The 23764-nt window shown below is 45.7% G+C and overlaps 1 protein-coding gene across 2 annotated transcripts in view; it reads left to right on the top strand.

The window, feature by feature from the left end:
- LOC142573216 (uncharacterized) overlaps positions 1-4945 on the top strand; it is a 217223-nt gene extending 212278 nt beyond the window's left edge. For both annotated transcript variants that reach the window (XM_075682806.1, XM_075682805.1), the window contains exon 9: positions 3118-4945. In XM_075682806.1, the coding sequence (XP_075538921.1) occupies positions 3118-3328 (211 nt within the window). In that variant the 3' untranslated portion in view covers positions 3329-4945. The remainder of the gene's footprint in view (positions 1-3117) is intronic.
- The last annotated feature ends 18819 nt before the right edge of the window (positions 4946-23764 follow it).

The following is a 23764-nucleotide window of genomic DNA, read 5'->3' on the forward strand; positions in this document are numbered from 1 at the left end:
TCCAGGTCAGTGAGCATGCATTGCACTTGGTCCCCTGAGTTACTAAGTAAGGCAATATCATCAGCGAATCGCAAGTTACTAAGGTATTCTCCATTAACTTTTATCCCCAATTGTTCCCAATCCAGGCCGCTGAATACCTCCTGTAAACACGCTATGAATAGCATTGGAGAGATCGTAACTCCCTGCCTGACGCCTTTCTTTATTGGGATTTTGTTGCTTTCTTTATGGAGGACTGTGGTGGCTGTGGAGCTGCTATAGATATCTTTCAGTATTTTTAGCTATAGCTCGTCTACACACTGATTCTGTAATGCCTCTGTGACTACTGAGGTTTCGACAGAATCAAGCGCTTTCTCGTAATCAATGGAAGCTTTATATAAGGGTTGGTTATATTCCGCACATTTCTCTATCACCTGATTAATGGTGTGATTATGGTCTATTGTTGAGTAACCTTTACGGAATCCTGCCTGGTACTTTCGTTGACGGAAGTCTAAGGTGTTCCTTATTCTATTTGCAATTACCTTAGTAAATACTTTGTAGGCAACGGACAGTAAGCTGATCGGTCTATAATTTTTCAAGTTCTTGGCGTCCCCTTTCTTATGGATTAGGATTATGCTAGCGTTCTTCCAAGATTCCGGTACGCTTGAGGTCATGAGGCATTGCGTATACAGGGTGGCCACTTTTTTTAGAACAATATTCCCACCATCCTTCAACTAATCTGCTGTTACCTGATCTTCCCCAGCTGTCTTCCCCATTTGCGTAGCTCCCAAGGCTTTCTTTACTTCTTCCGTCGTTACTTGTGGGATTTCAAATTCCTCTAGGCTATTATCTCTTCCATTATTGTTGTGGGCGCTACTGGTACTTCCCCCTTTGCCAGCATGGTTGGCCACAAAAGTCCATGATACCACTGTACCTCTGAAAGTACGCCTGTGTGGCAGACGAGCTCTTCGTCTGTGATGGTGTTCTGCTGAAAGGTGCCCGGATAGTCATCCCATCGTCGCTTCGGCCGGCGTTCTTGGCGCTGTTGCACGAAGGTCATCAATAGGACCAAAGCTCTATCTCGGGAATCAGTTTTGTGGCCCTGTATCTCGGCAGACGTCACCTCTCTTGTCACCAACTGCGAACTGTGCGCCTCCACCCGCGTGAAAATTGCAGAGCACGTGCTCTCCACGGCCCTGCCTGGACGTACTTGGCAATTCCTCGGAATGGACTTGTTCCACCACAATGGCCACACGTTCATCCTGGTGGTGGACTATTACTCAAGGTTTCCTGAGGTGGCTGACCCTGAGGAGTGCTACAGCTCAGGCAGTCATCAATGCTCTCAAAACCCACTTTGTCTGCCATGGAATCTCGCAAGAAGTCAGGTCGGACAACGGCCCACGGTTGTCGTCGCAAGAGTTCGCGGCGTTTGCAGCGTCGTACGGCTTTAACCATGTGACCGGCAGTCCACACTACGCTCAATCGAACGAAGAGGCGGAGAGGATGGTGCGTACAATCAGGGACCTGTTTCGCAAGTCAAATAATCCTCATCCGGCTCTGCTCAGCTATCGGGATACCCCAAGAGCCGACGGCTTTAGTCCACCCCAGCTGTTGATGGAACGTCAGCTCAGACCCAGAGTCCCAAACAAAACTCACAGCTACGTCCCGACTGGCCGCTAACGAAAGATGTTGTCGCCAAGGATGGGGCTTACAAGCAGAAGCAGCCCGACAACTACAATAGGCATCATGGAGCTCGAGACCTACCTCCACTCCAAACAGGTAAGCGTGTCTGGGTGCGACCAGATAAAGTGCAGGCTGCGGTCCTCAGTCAGGGGCAAAGACCAAGAAGCTACGTGGTTAAAACGGAGTGAGGTGGCACCCTACAGCGCAACCGGCGTTACCTAGTGCCTTTTGCGCCTACTGCCTCAGGAAAGAACCACCACCAGCGCAGCAATTTCCCAGTCGGGAATGTCAGCCTGCCAACGTCGCAGAATCAAGGGTCCCCCTCCGACAGCCTGTGCAACAGTCCTCTGCAGTCAGAGACCACAGTGACGGTGTGATGCGAGCACGTTGCGGCTGGCCTATTTGTCTGCCTCGCCGTTTGAATTTGTGAAACTTTTGACGTGTTTGGCTTCCTGAGTACCTCCCGTCTAACCTTGAAGGCTTCAAGGGGGGAGATGCAGAGGTTGCCACAGTTCGGTCCCTTTTGTTAGGCTACCACCAGAGTGTGGCGCCGCCTGTGACTTGTGTGTGCGTATGTATGTTCGGGCCCAATAAAGAGTGGTTACCCTTTCCGTCTGAGCAAGCTGCGTATACGTGTCGGTCCGTCTTTGCGTGCCCATGCACCCATGTCACTAACCACGCGACAGGTTAGACATTACCAAATTCAGAAATGAGAAGCGGAAGGGACGTAAAATGCAAAAATAATACATACATACTGCAGGGACAATAATGTACATGCGTAAAGCATGTTCAGTGTGCGAGAGATAAGGAAGATTCTCTATGTAACGAACTACCCTCTTTTGGAGTGTGAGAAGTCGTTGTCCGTACTAAATTGCAGTAAATAAGATGTGATTCAAATAGTGCAAAATATAAATGAACTTTAATGTCGACAGGAAGAAAAGCGCCGTAGAGTGACATCATTCTTCATGCAGATGAAAGCGTTTTGCTAACCTTATTATTGTAAGTATCCCAGATAATGTTTGAGCAATACGTGACCCAGAGTATCTTGTGTCCGTCAACTACTTCTATTTCGTGCCCAGCATGCATGATAGCGTTGTTTGAATTGGGAAGTTTGGTTTTCGCACAGAAGATAGATTTAGTTTTTTTGCGGAATAATTTGTAACCCAGTAGAGATACCAAGCGAGATTCCGGTTAAGTGAATTACATTTTACTGTCAAGGCATCCGCGTTCGGTCCATAAAGTTGAATAGTAACGTCATCCCCATGTATAATGAGATGTGTCGTATCGGTATTGCCAATATCATTAATGAAGGCAACTAATAGGAAAGGTCTTAATTCGGTGCCATGCGGGACCCTATTCTGCTTTCGAAAAGGTGTAAATATGATTGGCGAGAAAGTATCCTACGGTGTAAACCGAAAATTGCTTCATTTTTTCATCATTTTCTCTTTTTGCTTTCAGGAAATTGGAAAACTCAGTGGCTGCCTGTATCCAAAGAAGTGCGATAAGAGAAAAAAGCTGTTCTTCTTCAACTTATGTTTTCGGGGCTAAGGAGATTATCTCAGCCTACCTTAGAGAGTTGAACTGTGACTCAAGTACGAACGCTGTCAGTGCTACGACGGCAGCCAGTATTTGGGTTATGTTTTGGTTGTTCCTTGTTAACTTCAAGTAAAAACTATTTACAGAAGTGTGTATTTCCACTTTACTCAATATAATAGCAATATAAATTGACACAATATAATACACCATACTTGACAAGCATCAGTGATATGAATGAATGAGTTTATTTATCCTGTTTGCAACAGAAAAGAAGCAGAAGCTAAAGGCCATGTGGCCTGACAAAGGCCTCTGCTCCCACAACAATTCGGCACGCAGGCCGTACGCAGCAACATGTATCATACAGACGTACCAAAATCAACTGGAGTGTCGTGAGACAGAATATTTTTTTCATGAGACAGAACATGTCTACAAGAAATATGAGAAACGAACAGAATGCTCACAGTACGATACATTTTGTTTCAGACCAACTACAACCTAAGACCAAAACAAAAGGAACAAAAGACTGACTATTTTTACTGCGGTTGTAATCAGAAAAACTCAATAATGTTCAGAATGAGAAAAGTTTTGTATGATTTATTCGAACGTTCTATAATTTCATCTTCAAAATCACGTACGCGATTTAGTAGTGAAGGTGCCTGGCAACTGACTAGTTGTTTTCCGTAATTGGTTCTCATTTTTGTTCTCATGTTATGTTGTCGAAGGCTGTAATGCAGATTGGTGGGTACATTCAAGATGTACTGTGATTTGTTTTGTTTAATGTATTGCAGCAACTTGTAATAATACACCTCGTTTGCTTTTAACATAGCATCTTTATAAAGAACGGTGTGGTTCTAAAGTTTTTCACAAGGCCATAATATCCCTCGAATGCATGTAAGACTCTTTTTTTGCAGAACTATCCATTATAATTGTTTTGCGAAGTAGTGCCCTAGATTAATATGCAGTAGGTTAATCTAGAATAAAGGAGTGCGTAGTACAATGAACTTTTCAACCATGGAGGAACCAGAGTACTCAGTCTGCATAAGCAACGAAGAGTTTTGCTTAGTTCCATAGCAAGTTTGTCGATGTGCATGTTCCAGGCCAAATCCTTTTGGAACCACTCTCCGAGAATGTTTTGACATTTTACCTGCTCTATCAACCTACCTTCAAAAGGAATAGCCGTATTGCAGGTACATGGTTTATTAATAGGGGCAAATATCATATATTTAGTTTTGGAAGAACTCATTTATAGCTTATTCTGTTGTAACCAGCAAGAGAGTTGCTTCAGGTGATTGTTAGCTGTTAATTCCAGCTCTGTTATAGTACCAGCTTTAAAGAATATGTTATTATCATCTGCATACATAACTAATTCAGGAGACTCGGGGATGTTACACAGATCATTAATATATGTTATAAACAGAAGAGGTCCACGTATTGATCCTTGTGGAATGCTCGTTATGAGTTCTGCGTAAGATGAAACGTCATTATTTATACTGACATATCGATAGAGGTTGGTTAAGTAATGTCGTGAAAGTTCCAATACGATACATACCCCTTACACTACACTGTTCCAATTTGCTAATTAATAAATTGTGGCCTACTGTATCAAAGGCTTTCTTAAAGTCTACACATAAACCTAATGTATACATTTGTGATGCCTCTAATGTGGAGCAAAGGTTCGGGTACTCAATGTTTTAACGGTTCTCTTAGGCGGAGCCTCCGAGAACCCATTTGAGGACAAAGCCGTTGGTTTGAAGCACACACACAAAGACTTTTAATCAAATTAAAAAAGGCATAAAGCAAATAGAAAGAAACAGAAAGCATGCATAAGATAAACACTCAAGCGGACATTGCGGTAAGGAACACACATAGGGCTTGCATGTGGTTAACGAGGGCGCGAGTCTGGGCTTGCCACGAGGGCGGGGACGCGTCGCAGTCTCGACACGGCAACGCGGCGACAAGCTGGCAGAAGGGGTGGCGCCGGTCTCACCAAAGGTTGCGGCGTAGGCTGACTGACCGGGCGCCGGGAGCGCACCAGCTCTGGCTAGGCGAGGTAACACTGGCAGCTGGGTGGCAGTAGCAGGCGGTGTCGACGTTCTGGCCGGGCAGCTGGCGTAGAACTCGGGCCCGAAGCCCGACTGTTCCCGTCTCGCCCACGGGCACGGAAGCTCGAACGCCGGCCTCGGGCAGCAGGCAGCACGACAGACGGGGCGGCGTTCAGGCCGGGCAGCTGGCGGAGAACTCGGGCCCGTAGCCCGACTGTTCTCGTTCTGCCCACTGGCGCAGAAGGTCACCGGCCTTGAGGAGCTGGCGGCACGCTCAGGTAGACGGGCGACGCACAAGAACAGGTTGGCAGGAGGCCCCGGTCGGGTGAAGTCCTGGTGGGCTTGGGTCCGGAACCCGACGGCCCGTCTTCAACGCCCGCTCCGGTGGTTGACCTCCTCCTGCCGTCGCTTCCTGGGACTCTCCTGGCGCCTCCCCGGCGTCTCCCTGCGTGTCCTCGAGTGTCCGCCTTTTCTGCCAGCGCATCACGCTTTTTCTTCTTGTCTGGCCGATTTGGCATTCTCGGATTGGCATGACTGACTCCCCGTGGTCTTTTCCGATTGGTTGCTTTTCTTCTTTTTGTTGTTTCATGCGCCGCGCGTTCTCGTGCCGGACGCTCTTCGGCGTCGTTTTCCTTCTTCCACCTCGGCGCGCGTGCACTCAGTTTCGTCTGCTCTTGACCGTCCCAACAACCGCACTATGTCGCGCGCCACACATCACACAAGCCCCTTTTTTAACATGTTTTTCTGAAGAAAAACTGCCGCTGAGTGCGCGGCATAGTTCACAACATTACAGTCATGGTCTAATAATAATATTTGGGGTTTTACGTGCCAAAACAACTTTCTGATTATGAGGCACGCCGTAGTGGAGGACTCCGGAAATTTTTGACCACCTGGGGTTCTTTAACGTGCACCTAAATCTAAGCACACGGGTGTTTTCGCCTTTCGCCCCCATCGAATTGCGCCGCCGTGGCCGGGATTCGATCCCGCGACCTCGTGCTCAGCAGCCCAACACCATAGCCACTGAGCAACCACGGCAGGTAGTCATGGTCTGTCCACGATATTGCGCACAACACTACAGTCATGTTCTGCCCACGAGATTGCGCACAACACTAGTCATGATCTGTCCTCGAGATTGCGCTGTATGGTTCAAACGCACAGTTCACTGAGCACGCAGATAAGACATTAAAGGAAAACACTAATTCAAAGAAAGCATACTAAGAAAAAAAGAGACAAAGAAACTAGCATCAAACACTAACAGCATGACATTACGATGACATAACCTTGCTAGGGTAACAATAACATCTAGAGGCGCAGGGTTGTAGTTTCCCCTGTATTCTACTCATGTAGTCTGCCCCATGACGTTCCGCACGTTGACCTTCTTTAAAGTCATCGCCAAGCTTAATTGCTTCTGTACCCGGGCACTCATTTGTTGTGAAAGTAGGTATAGGGGTGTCTGTCTCGCCCTCCTCCACCACGATGAATGATGCTGACTGTGGGGAACTCCCCGGTTCACGCTCTTCATAGCGCTTCAGCATGTTAATATGGAACAGTTTTGTGGTACATCCCAAGTCCAGCCAGTAATCAAAGTTGCTTTTCTTTCCTGTGACCAAGAAAGGCCCCTTCCAGTGCATCGACCGTTTGTTGGCTGTCGTTGGAAGCAGGATAAGGGCACGGTCACCAACTTTCAGCTGGCGTATCTTGCTCTTAGGATACCTTCGCTGGCAAGTGTCACAAGAGCGTACGTATATTCTCACTGCTTCTTGGACTCCTGGCCAGTAGAAGGATTCTCGAACACGATCGATCGTTCTCTTGATTCCTTGGTGTCCTGCCATCAGGCTTTCGTGCGCCCAAGTGAGCACTTGGCCACGCAATTTTTGGGGCACTACCACTTGTTGGATCGTTTTGCCCGAGGACAGCCGGCAACAACAATATAGCACTCCCTTTACTACTTCGAATGAGTAGGATGCCAATCTTTTGCCCTGGGACACTTGACCCAATTTGTTCCTGCAAGACTTTAAGGTCTTATCTTCGTTCTGGGCCGTGGTAAGGTCCTGCCTGGTTATTTTCAAGGCGCTGATATTGATAGTGGATGTTTTCGGCTGTTCATCTCGGCCCTTGATCCCGACCAGCAAAGCATCCGGGGGATGGTCTTCTCCCTTGGTTCTTTTCGGACTTGCTATACCCTCTTCGATGGGCTTCCTCAGTCTTTTTGTCCAGGTTTTATCTGGATCATGAGGTTCTCGTGAGCCTGGTACATTTCCGATAATAACATCATATAGAGGAGCTGCCATACACTTTACAATCGCTGTACAGAAAAATAAGGTGAATTAATTTCAACCTTGGCCTCGGGAATTTCAATGCTGCTGCCATACGCCAGGACAAGCTTAGCGGTGGTACCTGTCAGAGCCTTGTCTGGTACGAGGGAACGACGCACGACCAGCGTGTTGCTTCCCGTATCTCGCAAGACTGACGCGGTCTGTCCGAAGACGAAGCCCTTTAGCACTGGCATCTGGCGTGCCACATTCCTCGTGGGAGTCTTCACCGTGATAACTACGTCTTGTTCAACGACTACTGCGTTTGACTCTTCCAGGCGCTCTTCCGGCGACAACAGGCAAGATGTCCTTGGTGGATCATTTTTCTTGGTGCAGGCTTTGACATCATGCCCGGGCTTACGTCAATACCCGCAGTACGGTTGCCTCTGCTTAGATCAGCAGTCTGATGCCCCGTGACCCAGTTTTCCACATACGAAACATCGCATTGGAACTCTCTCAGATGGGCTTCCGGTTTTCTCCGTAGAGTTACTGCCTTCCGATTTCTGCCGGAACACTAACAAATTGGGCTGTCTCTGAGCCTCTAGGAAATTATCGGCAGCTTCGGCCATGTCATCTAGCTGGCGGTAGCTCTTCTCGGGCAGGAAGAGTACTAACCGATGATGACAGTTGTTCAGAAACTGTTCCGTCACCACCAGGTTGCGAAGTGCCAAATACTCCTTTTCGGTTTTGGACATTTCCACCCACCGATCAAAGAAACTCAGTAGCCTAGTTGCGTACTGCTTTCCAGTTTCGCCATCTTGGGGTTTGCTCTGTCGGAACTTCTCCCGATAGCCTTCCGCCGTAAACCGAAAACGCTGGAGCAATGTCAACTTGGCTTTATCGTAGTCGAGGGAGTCTTCCGGAGACAGACGTCCAAAGACTTTCAGAGCTTCTCCGCTCAAGCATAAACTTAGAGCCGTGGCCCATTTGTCTCTAGGCCATTCTTGTCCGGTGGCGACGCTTTCGAAACTTTTTAAATAGGCATCCAAGTCGTCCCGGCTTTCGTTGAATCCCGGCATCAAACTGTGAGGATTCACGCTGAATGGGGCACTCCCTCCTGGCCCTCGGTCAGCTGTCCTTGCAGCGTCCGTTGCCGCCATTTGGAGGTGCAACTGAAGCGTTCGCTCCTCCAATTCTAGCTGCCGTTGGCTCATCTCGCCACGATTGCCCTCAGCTTCCGCGACTTTAAGTCGTAACTGTAAATTTTTCTCCTCTAATACAAGCTCCTGTCTTTTAGCCTCGCGCTCCGCTGCCCGCTCTTCTCGCGCCCGCTCTTCCTGCTCGTTCAACCATGCCCTTAACTCCGCACCTTCTAGCCCCATGCGCTCGGCTAAGGCTAACAAGTCTCGTGCGCTAACCATAGTTCCTAGCCGCTAGAATAAAAAATATCCAAACGAACGGCTTTGTCCTGTCGCGGACGCCAATTTGTGATGCCTCTAATGTGGGGCAAAGGTTCGGGTACTCAATGTTTTAACGGTTCTCTTAGGCGGAGCCTCCGAGAACCCAATTGAGGACAAAGCCGTTGGTTTGAAGCACACACACAAAGACTTTTAATCAAACTAAAAAAGGCATAAAGCAAATAGAAAGAAACAGAAAGCATGCATAATATAAACACTCAAGCGGACATTGCGGTAAGGAACACACATAGGGCTTGCATGTGGTTAACGAGGGCGCGAGTCTGGGCTTGCCACGAGGGCGGGGACGCGTCGCAGTCTCGACACGGCAACGCGGCGACAAGGTGGCAGAATGGGTGGCGCCGGTCTCACCAAAGGTTGCGGCGTAGGCTGACTGACCGGGCGCCGGGAGCGCGCCAGCTCTGGCTAGGCGAGGTAACGCTGGCGGCTGGGTGGCAGTAGCAGGCGGTGTCGACGTTCTGGCCGGGCAGCTGGCGTAGAACTCGGGCCCGAAGCTCGACTGTTCCCGTCTCGCCCACGGGCCCGAAAGCTCCAACGCCGGCCTCGGGCAGCAGGCGGCACGACAGACGGGGCGGCGTTCTGGCCGGGCAGCTGGCGTAGAACTCGGGCCCGTAGCCCGACTGTTCTCGTCCTGCCCACTGGCGCAGAAGTTCACCGGCCTTGAGGAGCTGGCGGCACGCTCAGGTAGACGGGCGACGCACAGGAACAGGTTGGCAGGAGGCCCCGGTCGGGTGAAGTCCTGGTGGGCTCGGGTCCGGAACCCGACGGCCCGTCTTCAACGCCCGCTCCGGTGGTTGACCTCCTCCTGCCGTCGCTTCCTGGGACTCTCCTGGCGCCTCCCCGGCGTCTCCCTGCGTGTCCTCGAGTGTCCGCCCTTTCTGCCAGCGCATCACGCTTTTTCTTCTTGTCTGGCCGATTTGGCATTCTCGGATTGGCTGACTGACTCCCCGTGGTCTTTTCCGATTGGTTGCTTTTCTTCTTTTTGTTGTTTCATGCGCCGCGCGTTCTCGTGCCGGACGCTCTTCGGCGTCGTTGTTTTCCTTCTTCCACCTCGGCGCGCGTGCACTCAGTGTCGTCTGCGCTTGACCGTCCCAACCACCGCACTATGTCGCGCACCACACAGCACAACATTCTATTTTCAATATTTGTTATATTATGTTTGGTATTAAGAAGAGATGCCTCACAAGATTTCTTTTTTTTTCAATCCATACTGCATGTAACTGATTACATTATATTTACTGAAAAATGTTTGTAGTCGAACATTCAGGGCACTCTCGAACACCTTAGACAGCACAGATAAGACAGATATCTACCGCAAATAGGTCATTAAATGTTTATCACCTCCTTTGTAAATGAGGTATACACGTGCTATTTTTAGACGATCACGAAATAGACCGCTTTCAAACAATCTGTCTATGATGTGAACAATGGCAGGTGCAATTATATCCACCATATATTTAATTGGTACTGGTTTCACATCGTCATATCCAGCATAGACGTTGTTTTTTACTTTAAACAGCAGCTGCACAACTTCAGCAGGTGTAACAGGTGTAAGTATCGCTCAGTTAGTAAGACTGATTTTATTCACAATAATTGTGGCCATGGGTTCCCCCCGGCCGGGATGCTGAATACTGGAGACGAAATAGTCCTTCAGGGCAGCTGCTGCCTCTCTGCCTGTCAACACGCCAGTGGCTGTCTTTATGTTTATCTCCGTGTTCTGTCCTTTAGTAGATGTTGTCTCTAACTTCATTACAAACTTTCCTAGGGTCATTTTTTATTTTAAGAAATAACCATTCATAGTACTGAATTTTTTGCTTGGTTTAATTCTCCGTTGACCTTATTTCTGTATGTTTTTAAATCAGACAACAATTGCGCACTCCTGAATTTTAGAAAGAAGTGATACATTTTTTTTTCACGTTATCATTTTTAGCAAAGCAGCATTTATCCAGGGTTTTCGTATTTTCTTGCTCCTCTGATTCTACAATTTTAACGGAAACGCTAGGTGTAGCACGTAATCATGTCATGAAAGAACGATTCGTAGGCTGCATTTGGATCTTGTTTTTCAAATATACATGACCAGTCTGTTGATAGGATCGGATCACGGAAATTTTCTAATGCGCTTGCGTGGAAACTACGAATCGGCGCTTTTTTCCTCCTTCCCCTCACTTGTGCGCGTAAGGAATGAAACAAAATACAAGCAGATGATCACTAATCTCAGCGGATAACAGTCCTGCAAGGCAGTTAATTGGGTGTACATTGGTTATGCACATATCAAGCAAGGTAGCCGTTTGCGCCGTTATCCTCGTGGGTTGCCAGATTACGTTTGTGCACATGAACGAATTGATTAGACCAGCAAACTGTCTGAATGATATTTCGTCCGATAACATATTTATATTTACGTCACCCATAATGATAAAGGGGAGGACGAATGGCTCAAGAAATGTAGTACCTGTTCTAGGAAATCACATAACGTCAGTTTGTTTCCCAACGCTGGGCGCTACATAACCACAACTGTGACATATGCTAAGCGTACCATTACACATTCTACGTTATTCGTTACAAGTGCAAATTCTGAAATTACCTCATGTAAAAGGCACTGTTTAGCATAGACAGCCACGCCACCTCCTCTGCACCTTGTTCTTACTAACCCATGGTGTGTGTAATTTTCACAGTACGGGGGGTCGTCATTCAGAGTAAGCCATGTTTCAGAATGCAATAAGACATCAAAATTGAGCGCGATTGATTCGAATGAGCAATTCAGTTTGTCCCCTTTGTTTGTTATTTTCCGCACGTTTAATAATAATAATAATAATAATAATAATAATAATAATAATAATAATAATAATAATAATAATAATAATAATAATAGTAATAATAATAATAATAATAATAATAATAATAATAATCTTTATTTCCATCGGGATGATAGAGGAGGTTGTGGGTAAAAGCTGCTCGTAAACGGCAGCTTGACAAAGGCCCACAGCCCCCTTCTACAGGGCGACAACAGCAAAGCCGGGAGAGACACGCACAAGTATACATATAATCTCTTCGCAATTTAGCAGAGCCAAAAATAACAGGATAATTTCATAAATGAAATAAAAATAGAAACAAAGAAAATAGAACAACAATCAATACAATAAGTATATACAGATGGTATGAAGCTGTACAATAAACACAGGATTAAGTCTACACATTATAGGAATGCAGGTGGAGTTATTAAGAATGTGTGCAGTGAAGCTGTCGTAATTCACGTTTATATTTTTTAAGTAGGTCATTCCCGGATTTTTTACCGTTGTTTAATAGAACTGGAAGTGTGAAGGATAACTTTTCCATTGCGTAATTGGTTCTAGGAGTTGGTACAATCCACTCCTCTTTATAACGGGTAGGGTAAAACACGGTGCTCTTTTTCAGTAATGAAATTCATGCAGAAATTTAAGATGATATTTTAGTTCGCGCTGGAATGCAAGTGCTAGCTTATAATAGTAAAGATTGAATACTGGTATTGTGTATGCTTACTTTATGTATGCTTTGTAGAAAAGACCTTGCGAGTGACCTAAATGGTAGAATAAAAGTACTCTGATAAGCTTTCTTTGAAGTATAAATATATTTTGCAAATTTGTATACGTGGTTGGGCCCCAGACCAAGAAACAGTAATTAAGATGCGAGTAAAACAGGGAATTATAAAGCAGGATCTTTACTTGATATGGGAGATATGATCTGTAATGGGAAATAATGCCGACTACTCGAGCTAGCTTAGTTAGAACAGCATCAATGTGACTATACCATAGCATGCTCTGAGAAAATGTACACCCAGAATTTTAATACTATTTGTGATTTCTATTGGTGCGCCACCATAACTCAAGCTTACATAAAAAATTTATCTGACTCGATTTAGGTCTAAATATTACAGCTTACGTGTTATTAACATTTATGTTTAGATGGTTGACTATCGACCACGTTTTAAGCTTGGTAAGGAGATAATTCGCGTCATTGTGTAAGATATGGCAATCTGGAGCAGATAGAAATGTGCTAGCGTCGTCAGCATGCAAAACATATTTAGGTTTAGTAGAGAGGTTAGTGAGATCATTGATGTAAATGTTAAAAAGAAGCGGACCAAGACTGCTGCCCTGAGTAACACCTTTAACTATCGATCTTAAATCAGAACGATACGTTTCGATTTGAACGAACTGCTGTCGAAAAATGAGATATGATTTCATAAGTTCAAGAAAATGTCCTCGGATTCCATAAATTTACAGTTTCTTCAGCAAAGTGAAGTGATGAATACAATCGAATGCTTTAGAAAAGTCGACATAAATACCTAGTATAAAGTTCTTTTTTCCAAATTCGGAAAAAATAAGTTCTTTATGTTCCAGCAAAGCTAATTCGGTCGATTTGTACTTCCTAAATCCATACTGAGCATCTGAACTAAGTTCGTGTAAATCAAAGCGTTTGCTTTATCTAGCAGATTTTCAGGTTCGGTGGACTGAATTCTATGGAATTCAAGGTTCAGCTTTCAGCTCCTCCATTCAAGATCATTGACGTCACTTGGCAACGTTTCAATTTCGTCTTTTTTTTCGACCTTTCTCTCAAAAATTTGAAATCTCTTTTGAATATCCTTTGTCTCTTTTTCCTGGGTAGTTAGTCTTTCTAGCTCTTCATCATATTTTTCTGACATTAGCTCTACAGCTGTTTCAGTGCTAGCTACAGTTTCATTAAGCGGCATCAGCTCGTCTAATTTTTCCTTTATAGTAACGAGTACGGTTTTAATGTCGGCTATCTTGTCATCAGCCAGCTTTTCATCTTGATTGTCTCCTTTTGCTGTTTCCATTTTTGCATGTGGCGCATGCCCATTTCTGCTTGGCTGACTCCGATTTACTTTTGTACTGCGCTTACGGTAAGCCCAGCACAGGTTCCTAGATGGTACTGTTTGTTGCATACAGTACATTTCGCAGAAATTTCCTCGGGCGTAAACTTGTTATTCAAATGAGGAACAAAAGTCTGTCGACATCGTGCGTTACAGACAGCCGTTTCAAGCAAAACAACAGCAAAAAAGTACGATAGCAGAATACTAGGGCGGCGGTAGTGGCAGCAAGCAGCACATATTCTTAAAAGCAATCACAAGGAACGACACCAACATGCGAAAAAGCAGAGCGGTGGTCAAGCGATGGCCTTTCGTGCTGCCGCCGAGTGCCGAGTTTAGGTGAAACATTTTTAGCAATTTACTGGTACAGGACACTAATTTATTGAACGACTGAATAATATAATATGTGCAGTTCATACGGTGAAACTGTAAAAAAAGAAAGAAAGAGAAGTAGGCCATGGCGCTCACGTTGTCATCTTATCAATGTCTTCCATGCTGGCGATTCGAACAGCTGACGAGTTTTCGTCCTTGCGTAGGAACACCTTGCCGCCAGCCATCCATACGAACCGCCTTCTCAATTCCTTCCTTTCTACTGCGGCACCAAGAAGTCGTTTGTCATACCATGTGAGGTGTTAATTTACGAACACCCTTGACGACGATTGAAAGCCCAGTGTCATTGCATACATTTTGCTTTTTTTAGCTTTGCTAAGGAAGCGGTTCCGCTTGGTTCTGCGAACAAACCGAACAATGATATTGGCTTCATCATGTCGAGCAGTAGGCACTCGGTGGCAGATGTCGATATCAGCCTCTGAGACCTCTTCCTTAATTAGCTCGCCAATTTTCCTCACAACGACTACTGGTTCGCCTTCAATTGAAATGTCCTTTATCTCAATTTTATTTGAACATTGAAATTGTTACGGGCTTAAAAACAGTCAGACGTGTATTTACAGAATATTTACAATAATTATATCAGCTGACAAGATGGTAGCCAGCGCGCGAAGACCAGAAGATCGTCTTCTTCCAACGATGAGTAAAACATCTTCTTCGTCAGCGTGTCACAAGACCGCCGGCGGCTGAAGCACGGGCTCGGTGCTAGTTAGGAGGCGGGCGAGTGATACAACTTAAGACGCGTGACGTGGACCACATCTGAGCGATGCAGAGCCACGGTTGGCTCAAGAGGGACGATTTCGTACGTGACGTCAGTTACTTGACGCAAGACACGGTAAGGGCCAGAGTAGCGTGAAAGTAACTTCTCCGAGAGGCCAAAGCGTCGCGACGGCGACCAAAGGAGAACCAAGGCGCCCGGTGTGTAATGGACGTCACGATGGCGGGCGTCATATAAGCGCCGCTGATTGTCCTGCGACTCCAGAAGTCGACGTCGTGCATTATGGCGTGCTACTTGTGCTTTGAGATTGGCTTCACGGGCGTACTCGGATATGGAATTCAGACTAGCTGTCAGAACGGTGTAGAAAGGTAACGTAGGGTCACGGCCAAACAAGAGGAAGAATGGAGAGAAGCCTGCGGTATCATGGCGAGACGAATTATAGGCGAAAGTAACGAACGGCAGCGCAACGTCCAAGTCGCGATGATCATCGGAGACATACATGGACAGCATGTCAGTAAGAGTGCGAAACGTTAGACCGTTCGTTTATGGATGGTAAGCAGTAGCAAGTTTGTGTTTAGTCGCGCACGAGTGTAGAATGTCATTGACAACTTTAGAAAGAAAGTAGCGGCCTCGGTCGGTGAGGAGCTGTCGAGGGGCGCCGCGGTGAAGGATGACGTTTTCTAGAAGGAAGTCGGCGACCTCGGTTGCACAGCATGTCAGAAGAGCCCGTGTGATTGCATATCGGGTGGCGTAGTCTGTTGCTACAGCAATCCACTTGTTTCCCGAAGCAGACATTGGGAAAGGGCCTAAAGGATCAACACCTTCACGGAAGAATGGTTCTGATGGTACGTCAAGTGGTTGAAGGGGACCTGCAGGAAGTGTGGTCGGCTTTTCGCGTCATTGACAGAGATCACACGCAGATACATAACGCCAGACGTCACGGTACAGACCAGGCCAAAAGAAGCGCCGACAAACGCGGTCATAAATTCGTGACACACCGAGGTGACCTGCAGTCAGTACATCATGAAGATGGGCGAGAACAGTCTGACGCAGATGCTCAGGCACAACGAAAAGTCGGGCAGGGCTGTCCGGGTGCATGTTAGAGCGGTGAAATATACCATCTTGAAGTTCAAACATTCGAAGGGAAGGATCGGGCGTCGTTAAGTGAGCCGTTGAATAAGGTGTTGCAATGAGGGGTCCCGACGTGGTTCGGCTCCAGAACAGAATACAGAATATACAGATATGTTTATGTTTAAATATACGTAATGTTTACAAAACAATACAGTATATTTCCAATAATTATATCATCTGACGAGACGGTAGCCAGCGCGCGAAGCCCAGAACGACGTCTTCTTCCAACGATGATTAAAACACCTTCGTCAGCGTGTCACAATGTTGTTCCAATTCCTCGATTCTGTATGACAGCTTGGCATTCCTAGCACGAACATTCTTGTTTAGTTTTAAAACCTGCTTTATTTCTGCTTACAGCTGAGTGACCTCTTGAAACTTGTATTTTATGCTCCTCAAGTCTGCCCTGAGCTCCCGCCTCAAATCTTCAATGGCCGCAGCCTCTTTCGGCATTGCACAACAAAACGCTTTTATACGTTGAAGCACAAAAGTAACTAAAACGTCCATGTATCTCGTTCCACACTCAGGGAAATAATATCTCGAAACAGGTGCCATTCGGGAAATTAATTTCCAGTGGATATGTACTGCAAGATCACCTGCTGCAATTCGCTATTGCAATATGTGCCGTAATATAACTATTATGTTAATTAGGGATAGTTCCTAAATAGTTGCATATATATTTCCATTTCTCTTGCTACTAACATCTGCCTCCTCGAATAACCCCGCTCAAAGAGAAGAATAATGCTATCTACCACAGACGATGCTTCAAATATCCACATAGTTTAAAGATGATCACCCTGTAGAACAGAAGCCATAGTAGCAGAACGCAGAGAGACCATGGAGGTTTCTGCGAGAGCACTGGAAAATCACCACTACACAGAGAGGGATACACCACAACGAGACATATATGTTATGATCACGGATACGATTTCCCTCTCTTTTATGTCATCGGCCGTTGTTAATCGCTATTTCAGTTCAAAGATTCTGCATAAACAACTGGCCCAGTAGTTTCGCTTGGAAGCACACTTTTCTAGAGCACCGAAGCTGCGTATTCTCATTGTTTGAGCTTATTTGCCTAATTATTAAAGCCTAGCCCCATTAAAAATGATGTGAACGAGAATGTACGAGTAATTTTGTACGCGATTATTGCTTCGTAGACCATACAATTTTTGTGGACTGTACGAGTTCCCGCACTACACGTGTGTACGAGATCGCGTTCTTGTCACTTAACGAGTTTCTCGTACATCATGAACGAGTTTGCTTGTACTAGCTTAGAGAACTACAAAATAAACGAGCTTACATGACCTGCGAGAGTATGAACCTATAAAATATTGGCACCTCTTTTATATTTACTATAATAATGCAAATATAACTCTTGCAAGTGTACTACACGCATGATCACTTGTGCTGACCTTACTGCAGTGTTGTGTTGCTGTAACGGTTGGTTCGCAATTCAACAGTAAAGAGTAATATTGAGGTGAAAAAACTAAGGTGAGCAATGGCTTGCACTTCTAAATAAACGAGTATACTTTATGCAGATTCTTCCGCACACCTCTTCAAGTTTTTATTGTTAGTGATATCCTACAACATTAAGCAAGAGCATGTCATACATCTCAGAAGCGTTGATTCTTCTAATGGTACTTCTAGTGGTACTTTGACCTTCTAGGTACTTCTAATGGTACTTTGATATACCCAGTCCCCTGACAGATCACCTTTGGAGCGTGTTGCTTGAGTGAGACCTTGCAGGGAACCTGCAAAAGTAAAGCCGACAATTTTTCCTCACCTATCCAATAAGCTAACACGTAGGCAAAAGCGGTTTTGCCGTCATTCACACGGGAAAGAATGCTTCAGCGTTCAGAACATATGGGATACCGAACAAAGTTCATTAAAATAAGTGGTTTCCTGCAATGCTTATGACTGCTAAAGGAACGTGCATTACTGTGGTAGAATAATCTCTCACATTAGCAGGCTACTGGAAAAAGTGTTATCTCTGTAGAAAAAAAAAGAAAACCAAACACACTGTTTGAATAACAATAATAAATAGTATTACTAGTCTCAGACCCACGTTTCCCCAAGAGGATGGGAAAGTCGTTCGCCAGAGACACGGCACCTGATTTCAGCTTCACTAGAAATGCGATGGCAAAGTGGTCCAACTTACAGGGAAAATTGGGGAGCGACCACTAACACAATAGAACTCTGGATGGAAATAATAGCACTTCCCCAAAAACCTATAAATACACAGACTGGGGCCTCTTTAGGAAAATACGAGGTGAAGATGAGACAGTATATGATGCCTTCAGTGAACTGTTTGTACAGATCCAGAAGGATTGTCGAGAAGGCCACCGAGGAAATAGTCACAGATTTTATTGCCCCGGGGACGGAAAGTTAGCTCACCTCCTGGAAGCCAACGCTCCCTCCTCGAGAGATGGAAAACACAAGCACTCAATCACAGGCTGCGAATAAAAGAAAAAAAAAGATCGCGTAGCTCAATAAGCGCATTGACGAGCAATTCTCGTCAACGCTCGTCAGCAGCAATGGAGACACCTGCTCGGCAGCAAACAGAAAAATGCACAAATGAGGTAAATGAGCCCTCTTCAAACAACCTCTCACACGATGGACAATCCAAAGGTAACCGGAGACTAGCCATAGACCGGTTAATTGATAAAGAGAAAAAGGAAGGCATCTCAGAAGTATCTATATTTCGGAAACTTGCCAACAAATACCTTTCACTTGGCCGAAGCCCAGGTTCTCCCCCCCCCCCTTCTCTATATGAAGATGCGCCTGCCCCAGGGCTGGACGCCCCGTTCTGGAAAGCTGAGATCAGGAAAGTGCTTTACTATGTAAACGAGAGGCCTGCCCTGAGCCCCGACGCAGTGACAAGCGGGCTCTTTAGAAATTTGGTCGACAAAGCGATTCAAGCCTTAGTGAAGGAGATGAATAAAAAATGGGAGGAGGCCGTTCTACCAGAAACTTGGAATAAGGCCACAGTGGTTGTAATCCCCAAGCCACGTAAATCACCCGGCTTGGGGAACCTCCGCCCTATCCCCCTTACTTGTTGCATTAGCTATGTAGCTGAACAGGCAGTACAGAAGAGTATATCGAGATATATAGAGTGGAATGAACTATTCCCGGGCAACATGGTGGGTTTCAGGCCCTTTCTTTCCACGCAGGATGTCGTGCTGCTGTTCAAAATACAGATAATCGGCTCTGAAAGCAAAGATGTAAAAGGGGTCCTCGCACTAGATCTATTCAAACCCTTCAATACGATTACACATGACTATATTCTTAAGTAGATGTCGGCCTTAAACTTAGGAGTTAAATTCTTCTCCTTCGTTGGATCTTTCCTCGAGAGTAGGATTATGGCCTCAAAGTTAAGGCAATCAGTCTCGGAGTCTTTCACACTCAGAAGAAGAGGTACCCCCAAGGGTCAGTTGTCTCATCTCTTCTGCTCAATATAGCAATGCGTAAGTTGTCGCAAAAGCTTGCACCAATTCCTTATGTAGGTGATCTAATATATGCTGACGACATTACAATCTGGTGTCCCGGCGGATCGGAGGCGGCGGTTGAGCAAGCTCTACAGGAGGCTCTCGATGTTGCACAGTCTCTCCTGGGAGGTATCGGACTGCCATTCTCGCGTGGCAAGTCAGTACTCCTGCTGTACAAACAGGCTACACGAGGTGCTAGGGGACTCTACTCGATCAGGTGCCCATTAGCGTTCGTATCAGGGATCGGCACACCATCTCTAGAATAGAATATAAAATCCTAGGGCTTTCATTAGACTGAAAGGGCTGCAACGCTGAGACTATAGCCCATTTCGCCACGAAAACGTAGAACATTATCAGGTTCATACTTCATATAAAACCAAGGGAATCGAAAGAATCCACAGCCTAGGTAAAAAGAAGCAAACTGATACTTCTCGACCATGACCCATAATCATTAAACTACTTGACTGCCGAGACAATGTTTCAATCCCAAGGCACTGCACGATGCTCAAGGGCTCAGGTTTCTGTATCAGGGAAGATTTTTCTCATAGTATTCGAGAAATAAGAAAAAAGCTGTGGGATCGAACGTAACAATGCCGGAATAGGCAGGAAAGCGTGTCGCTAGTCTACGACAAAGTGCGTATAAATGGTCAGCATTTTTCTTCAGATAGTGAGCATGAAGAGTTAGTTGCAGTCCAAAAAAACGAAGAAAAAGACTCCTTACGAAAGAGTCACTCGAAGACAACGGAAGTAACCCTGTTGAATGTAAACGCACGCACACTTGCAAATAAATTAGAACAATTGGAAACTCTTCTTTTAGAAATTAAACCTGACATTATTGCTGTCACAGAAACATGGCTTCACTCGGATATATTAAAGCATGAAGTCTTGCCGCCGCCATATGTGAGTGTGAGCGGAGATAAACGAGAAGAGAGGGTTTAACCAAGGGTCCCGATTTCTATTAGTCATATCATGAGAAGCCAACAAACACTGACACCAGGGACAACATAGGGGAAATTACTTGTGCCTAATAAATGAAATAAAGCAACCATATATTAATGGAAATGAAAGTGGATGAAAAAACAACTTGCCGCCTGTGGGAACCGAACCCACAACCTTCGCATTTCGCGTGTGATGCTCTACCAATTGAGCTACCGCGGCGCCGTTTTCCCATCCACTTTCTTGGGTATTTATGTGTCCTAGTAGGACCTTGGGAGTGTTAGCCAGCGCCACCACTCACAGACCTTGGCGGCGGACGTGGAACGTCCTTTTTGCCGCAGGCGTCACGAGAGCGTAATCTTTTTGGGTGAAGGCAACTGGTCAATAAACCCACATATGCTACCTGAGGGCATCAATGTTGCCGGATTCGAGAGCCTCGTTATGTAATAAACGAGAAGAGAAGGGGTTAACCGAGGGTCCCGATTTTATTAGTGATATCATGAGAAGCCAACAAACACTGACACCAAGGACAATATGGGATAAATTACTTGTGCCTAATAAATGAAATAAAGCAACGATAAAGTAATGGAAATTAAAGTGGATGAAAAAACAACTTGCCGCAGGTGGGAACCGAACCCACAACCTTCTTATTTCGCATGTTGTTTTTGGTGTCAGTGTTTGTTGGCTTCTCATGATATGACTAATGAAAATCGGGACCCTCGGTTAACCCCCTCTCTTCTCGTTTATTACATAACGAGGGTCTCGAATCCGGCAGCATTGATTCCTTCAGGTAGCATTAGTGGGTTTATTGACCCGTTGCCTTCACCCAAAAAGATCAAGCTCTCGTGACACCTGCGGCAAAAAGGACGTTCCACGTCCACCGCCAAGGTCTGTGAGTGGTGGCGCTGGCTAACACTCCCAAGGTTCTACTAGGACACATAAATACCCAAGAAAGTGGATGGGAAAACGGCGTCGCGGTAGCTCAATTGGTAGAGCATCGCACGCGAAATGCGAAGGTTGTGGATTCGGTTCCCACCTGCGGCAAGTTGTTTTTTCATCCACTTTAATTTCCATTAATTTATCGTTGCTTTATTTCCTTTATTAAGCATAAGTAATTTTCCCTATGTTGTCCTTGGTGTCAATGTTTGTTGGCTTCTCATGATATGACTAATAAAAATCGAGACCCTCGGTTAACCCCCTCTCTTCTCGTTTATTACATAACGAGGGTCTCGAATCCGGCAACACTGATGCCTTCAGGTAGCATATGTGGCTTTATTGACCAGTTGCCTTCGCCCAAAAAGATCACGCTCTCGGGACACCTGCGGCAAAAAGGACGTTCCACGTCCGCCGCCAAGGTCTGTGAGTGGTGGCGCTGGCTAACACTCCCAAGGTCCTACTAGGACACATAAATACCCAAGAAAGTGGATGGGAAAACGGCGCCGCGGTAGCTCAATTGGTAGAGCATCACACGCGAAATGCGAAGGTTGTGGGTTCGGCTCCCACAGGCGGCAAGTTATTTTTTCATCCACTTTAATTTCCATTAATTTATCGTTGCTTTATTTCATTTATTAGGCACAAGTAATTTCCCCTTTGTTGTCCTTGGTGTCAGTGTTAGTTGGCTTCTACGGATGTGAGCAGAGATAGGGGCACTAAAGGCGGGGGTGTCTCATTTTTCTTTAAGAAAGAACTATGATACACCGTTTTACCTGATGAGCCAGAAATTGAGGCACTCTGGTGCAAACTACAGCTGCGGAGAGGCTGCATATTTGTAGGAGCGATCTACAGACCACCTAACGCTTTGACAAGCTATCTAAAACTTCTTCATTATATGCATGATCACATGACGAATGACAAAATTATCATGGCTGGTAACCTTAACCTGCCTGAAATGGAATGGTCGTCAAAAAAAGTGAGAGGTGCTGCGAATGACGTCATATTGGATATGTTGTTAAACTTTACCCTCAAGCAACTGGTACGCGTCCCCACCCGTATCCAAGCAAATCCAGTTCTATTCTAGACGTCGTTCTTGTTAGTGACCATTTCCTGAACGATCAGACATGCACCGAAATCTTAGACCGCATATCCAATCATAAATTAGACCTATGCACACTGCCTCTACCTGGTCTTGTACCACAGCACGGCCCTGTAAAACATGTTCTTGCATTCAATAGAGCAGACAACGATGCAATAATCACATATTTCCTCCACAAATTTCTCGACTCTTCAGATCTTTGCTCGGATAAAAACTTATTGATAGATCATATATGGTTGAAATTCAAAGTACACGTCATGCATTCTATTGGAAATTTTGTCCCACTACAGCGCAAACTTGCAAGAAAGTATATTACATGGATCACCCGCGAAATAATTCACTTTAAACGTAAAATTTTTAGACTGAGGATAGCTAGGAAGTCTGGTTTAGCCAGGAATTTCATCGTTCAGATTTCTGCGTTATGTAAAACATTGAAAAGCAAGATACGTGTTTCCAAAATGCGCTACTATGGTACCACTCTATCCTAGTTCATAAAAAAATCACCAGCAAAATCACCACAGAGGCGGGGAACGACTCTGGCACCCGTTCAGAAGCGCGGTACCATCCTGCAACAAGTGCACGGAATCCGGACAACCTACCGACGTTTGCCCCCACCAAAGTTTGGGAGTCTGTGATACATGCAGTGCTAAAGAACCTATACCAGACCATCAGTGCAAGCCCATGTGCAGCACTCGCAAGAGTGAGCACCTAACCGGTTTTAGGGACTGCCCTAAAGGACTAAGGGAAACGAGGATCACCAGAAGAACACTACCAAACCAGAAAGCAACGAGATGGCTGAGCATGGAAGCTGACTCAAACAACATCGCCAACAACGCGCCTACGAACAACTCAAGACCAGGAAGCGCCCGCACACAAGGCACACCAATGACATCATTCAGATCAACAGCCACGGACTCGAGCCCAGGCACTAGTCAGAGATCCAGGAGTGGCACCAGGGGACGAAACAGAAGCAGATCCCGGAGCCGGGCAGACAAGACGAGAGGTCAACCCAACAAGCTGAGCTGAACAAGTGTATTGTCTCCCATCGCTCCGAGCAAAATACCACAAACAAATCACCTCTGATAGGGAAAAGCAGCTAATTTACGAGAATCACAAACTGACTGAAATAGTCAAACGTTTCATCGACACTGTTAAAAAGCTATCAGACAAGACAGATACACTAGAACACAAACAAAACGAAGAGCATAGGCGGCCGAGAACACTAGAAACACCCCTTACACACCTCACCAAGG

Source organism: Dermacentor variabilis, chromosome 2 (genome assembly GCF_050947875.1).
Source record: "Dermacentor variabilis isolate Ectoservices chromosome 2, ASM5094787v1, whole genome shotgun sequence".
NCBI lineage: Eukaryota > Metazoa > Arthropoda > Arachnida > Ixodida > Ixodidae > Dermacentor > Dermacentor variabilis.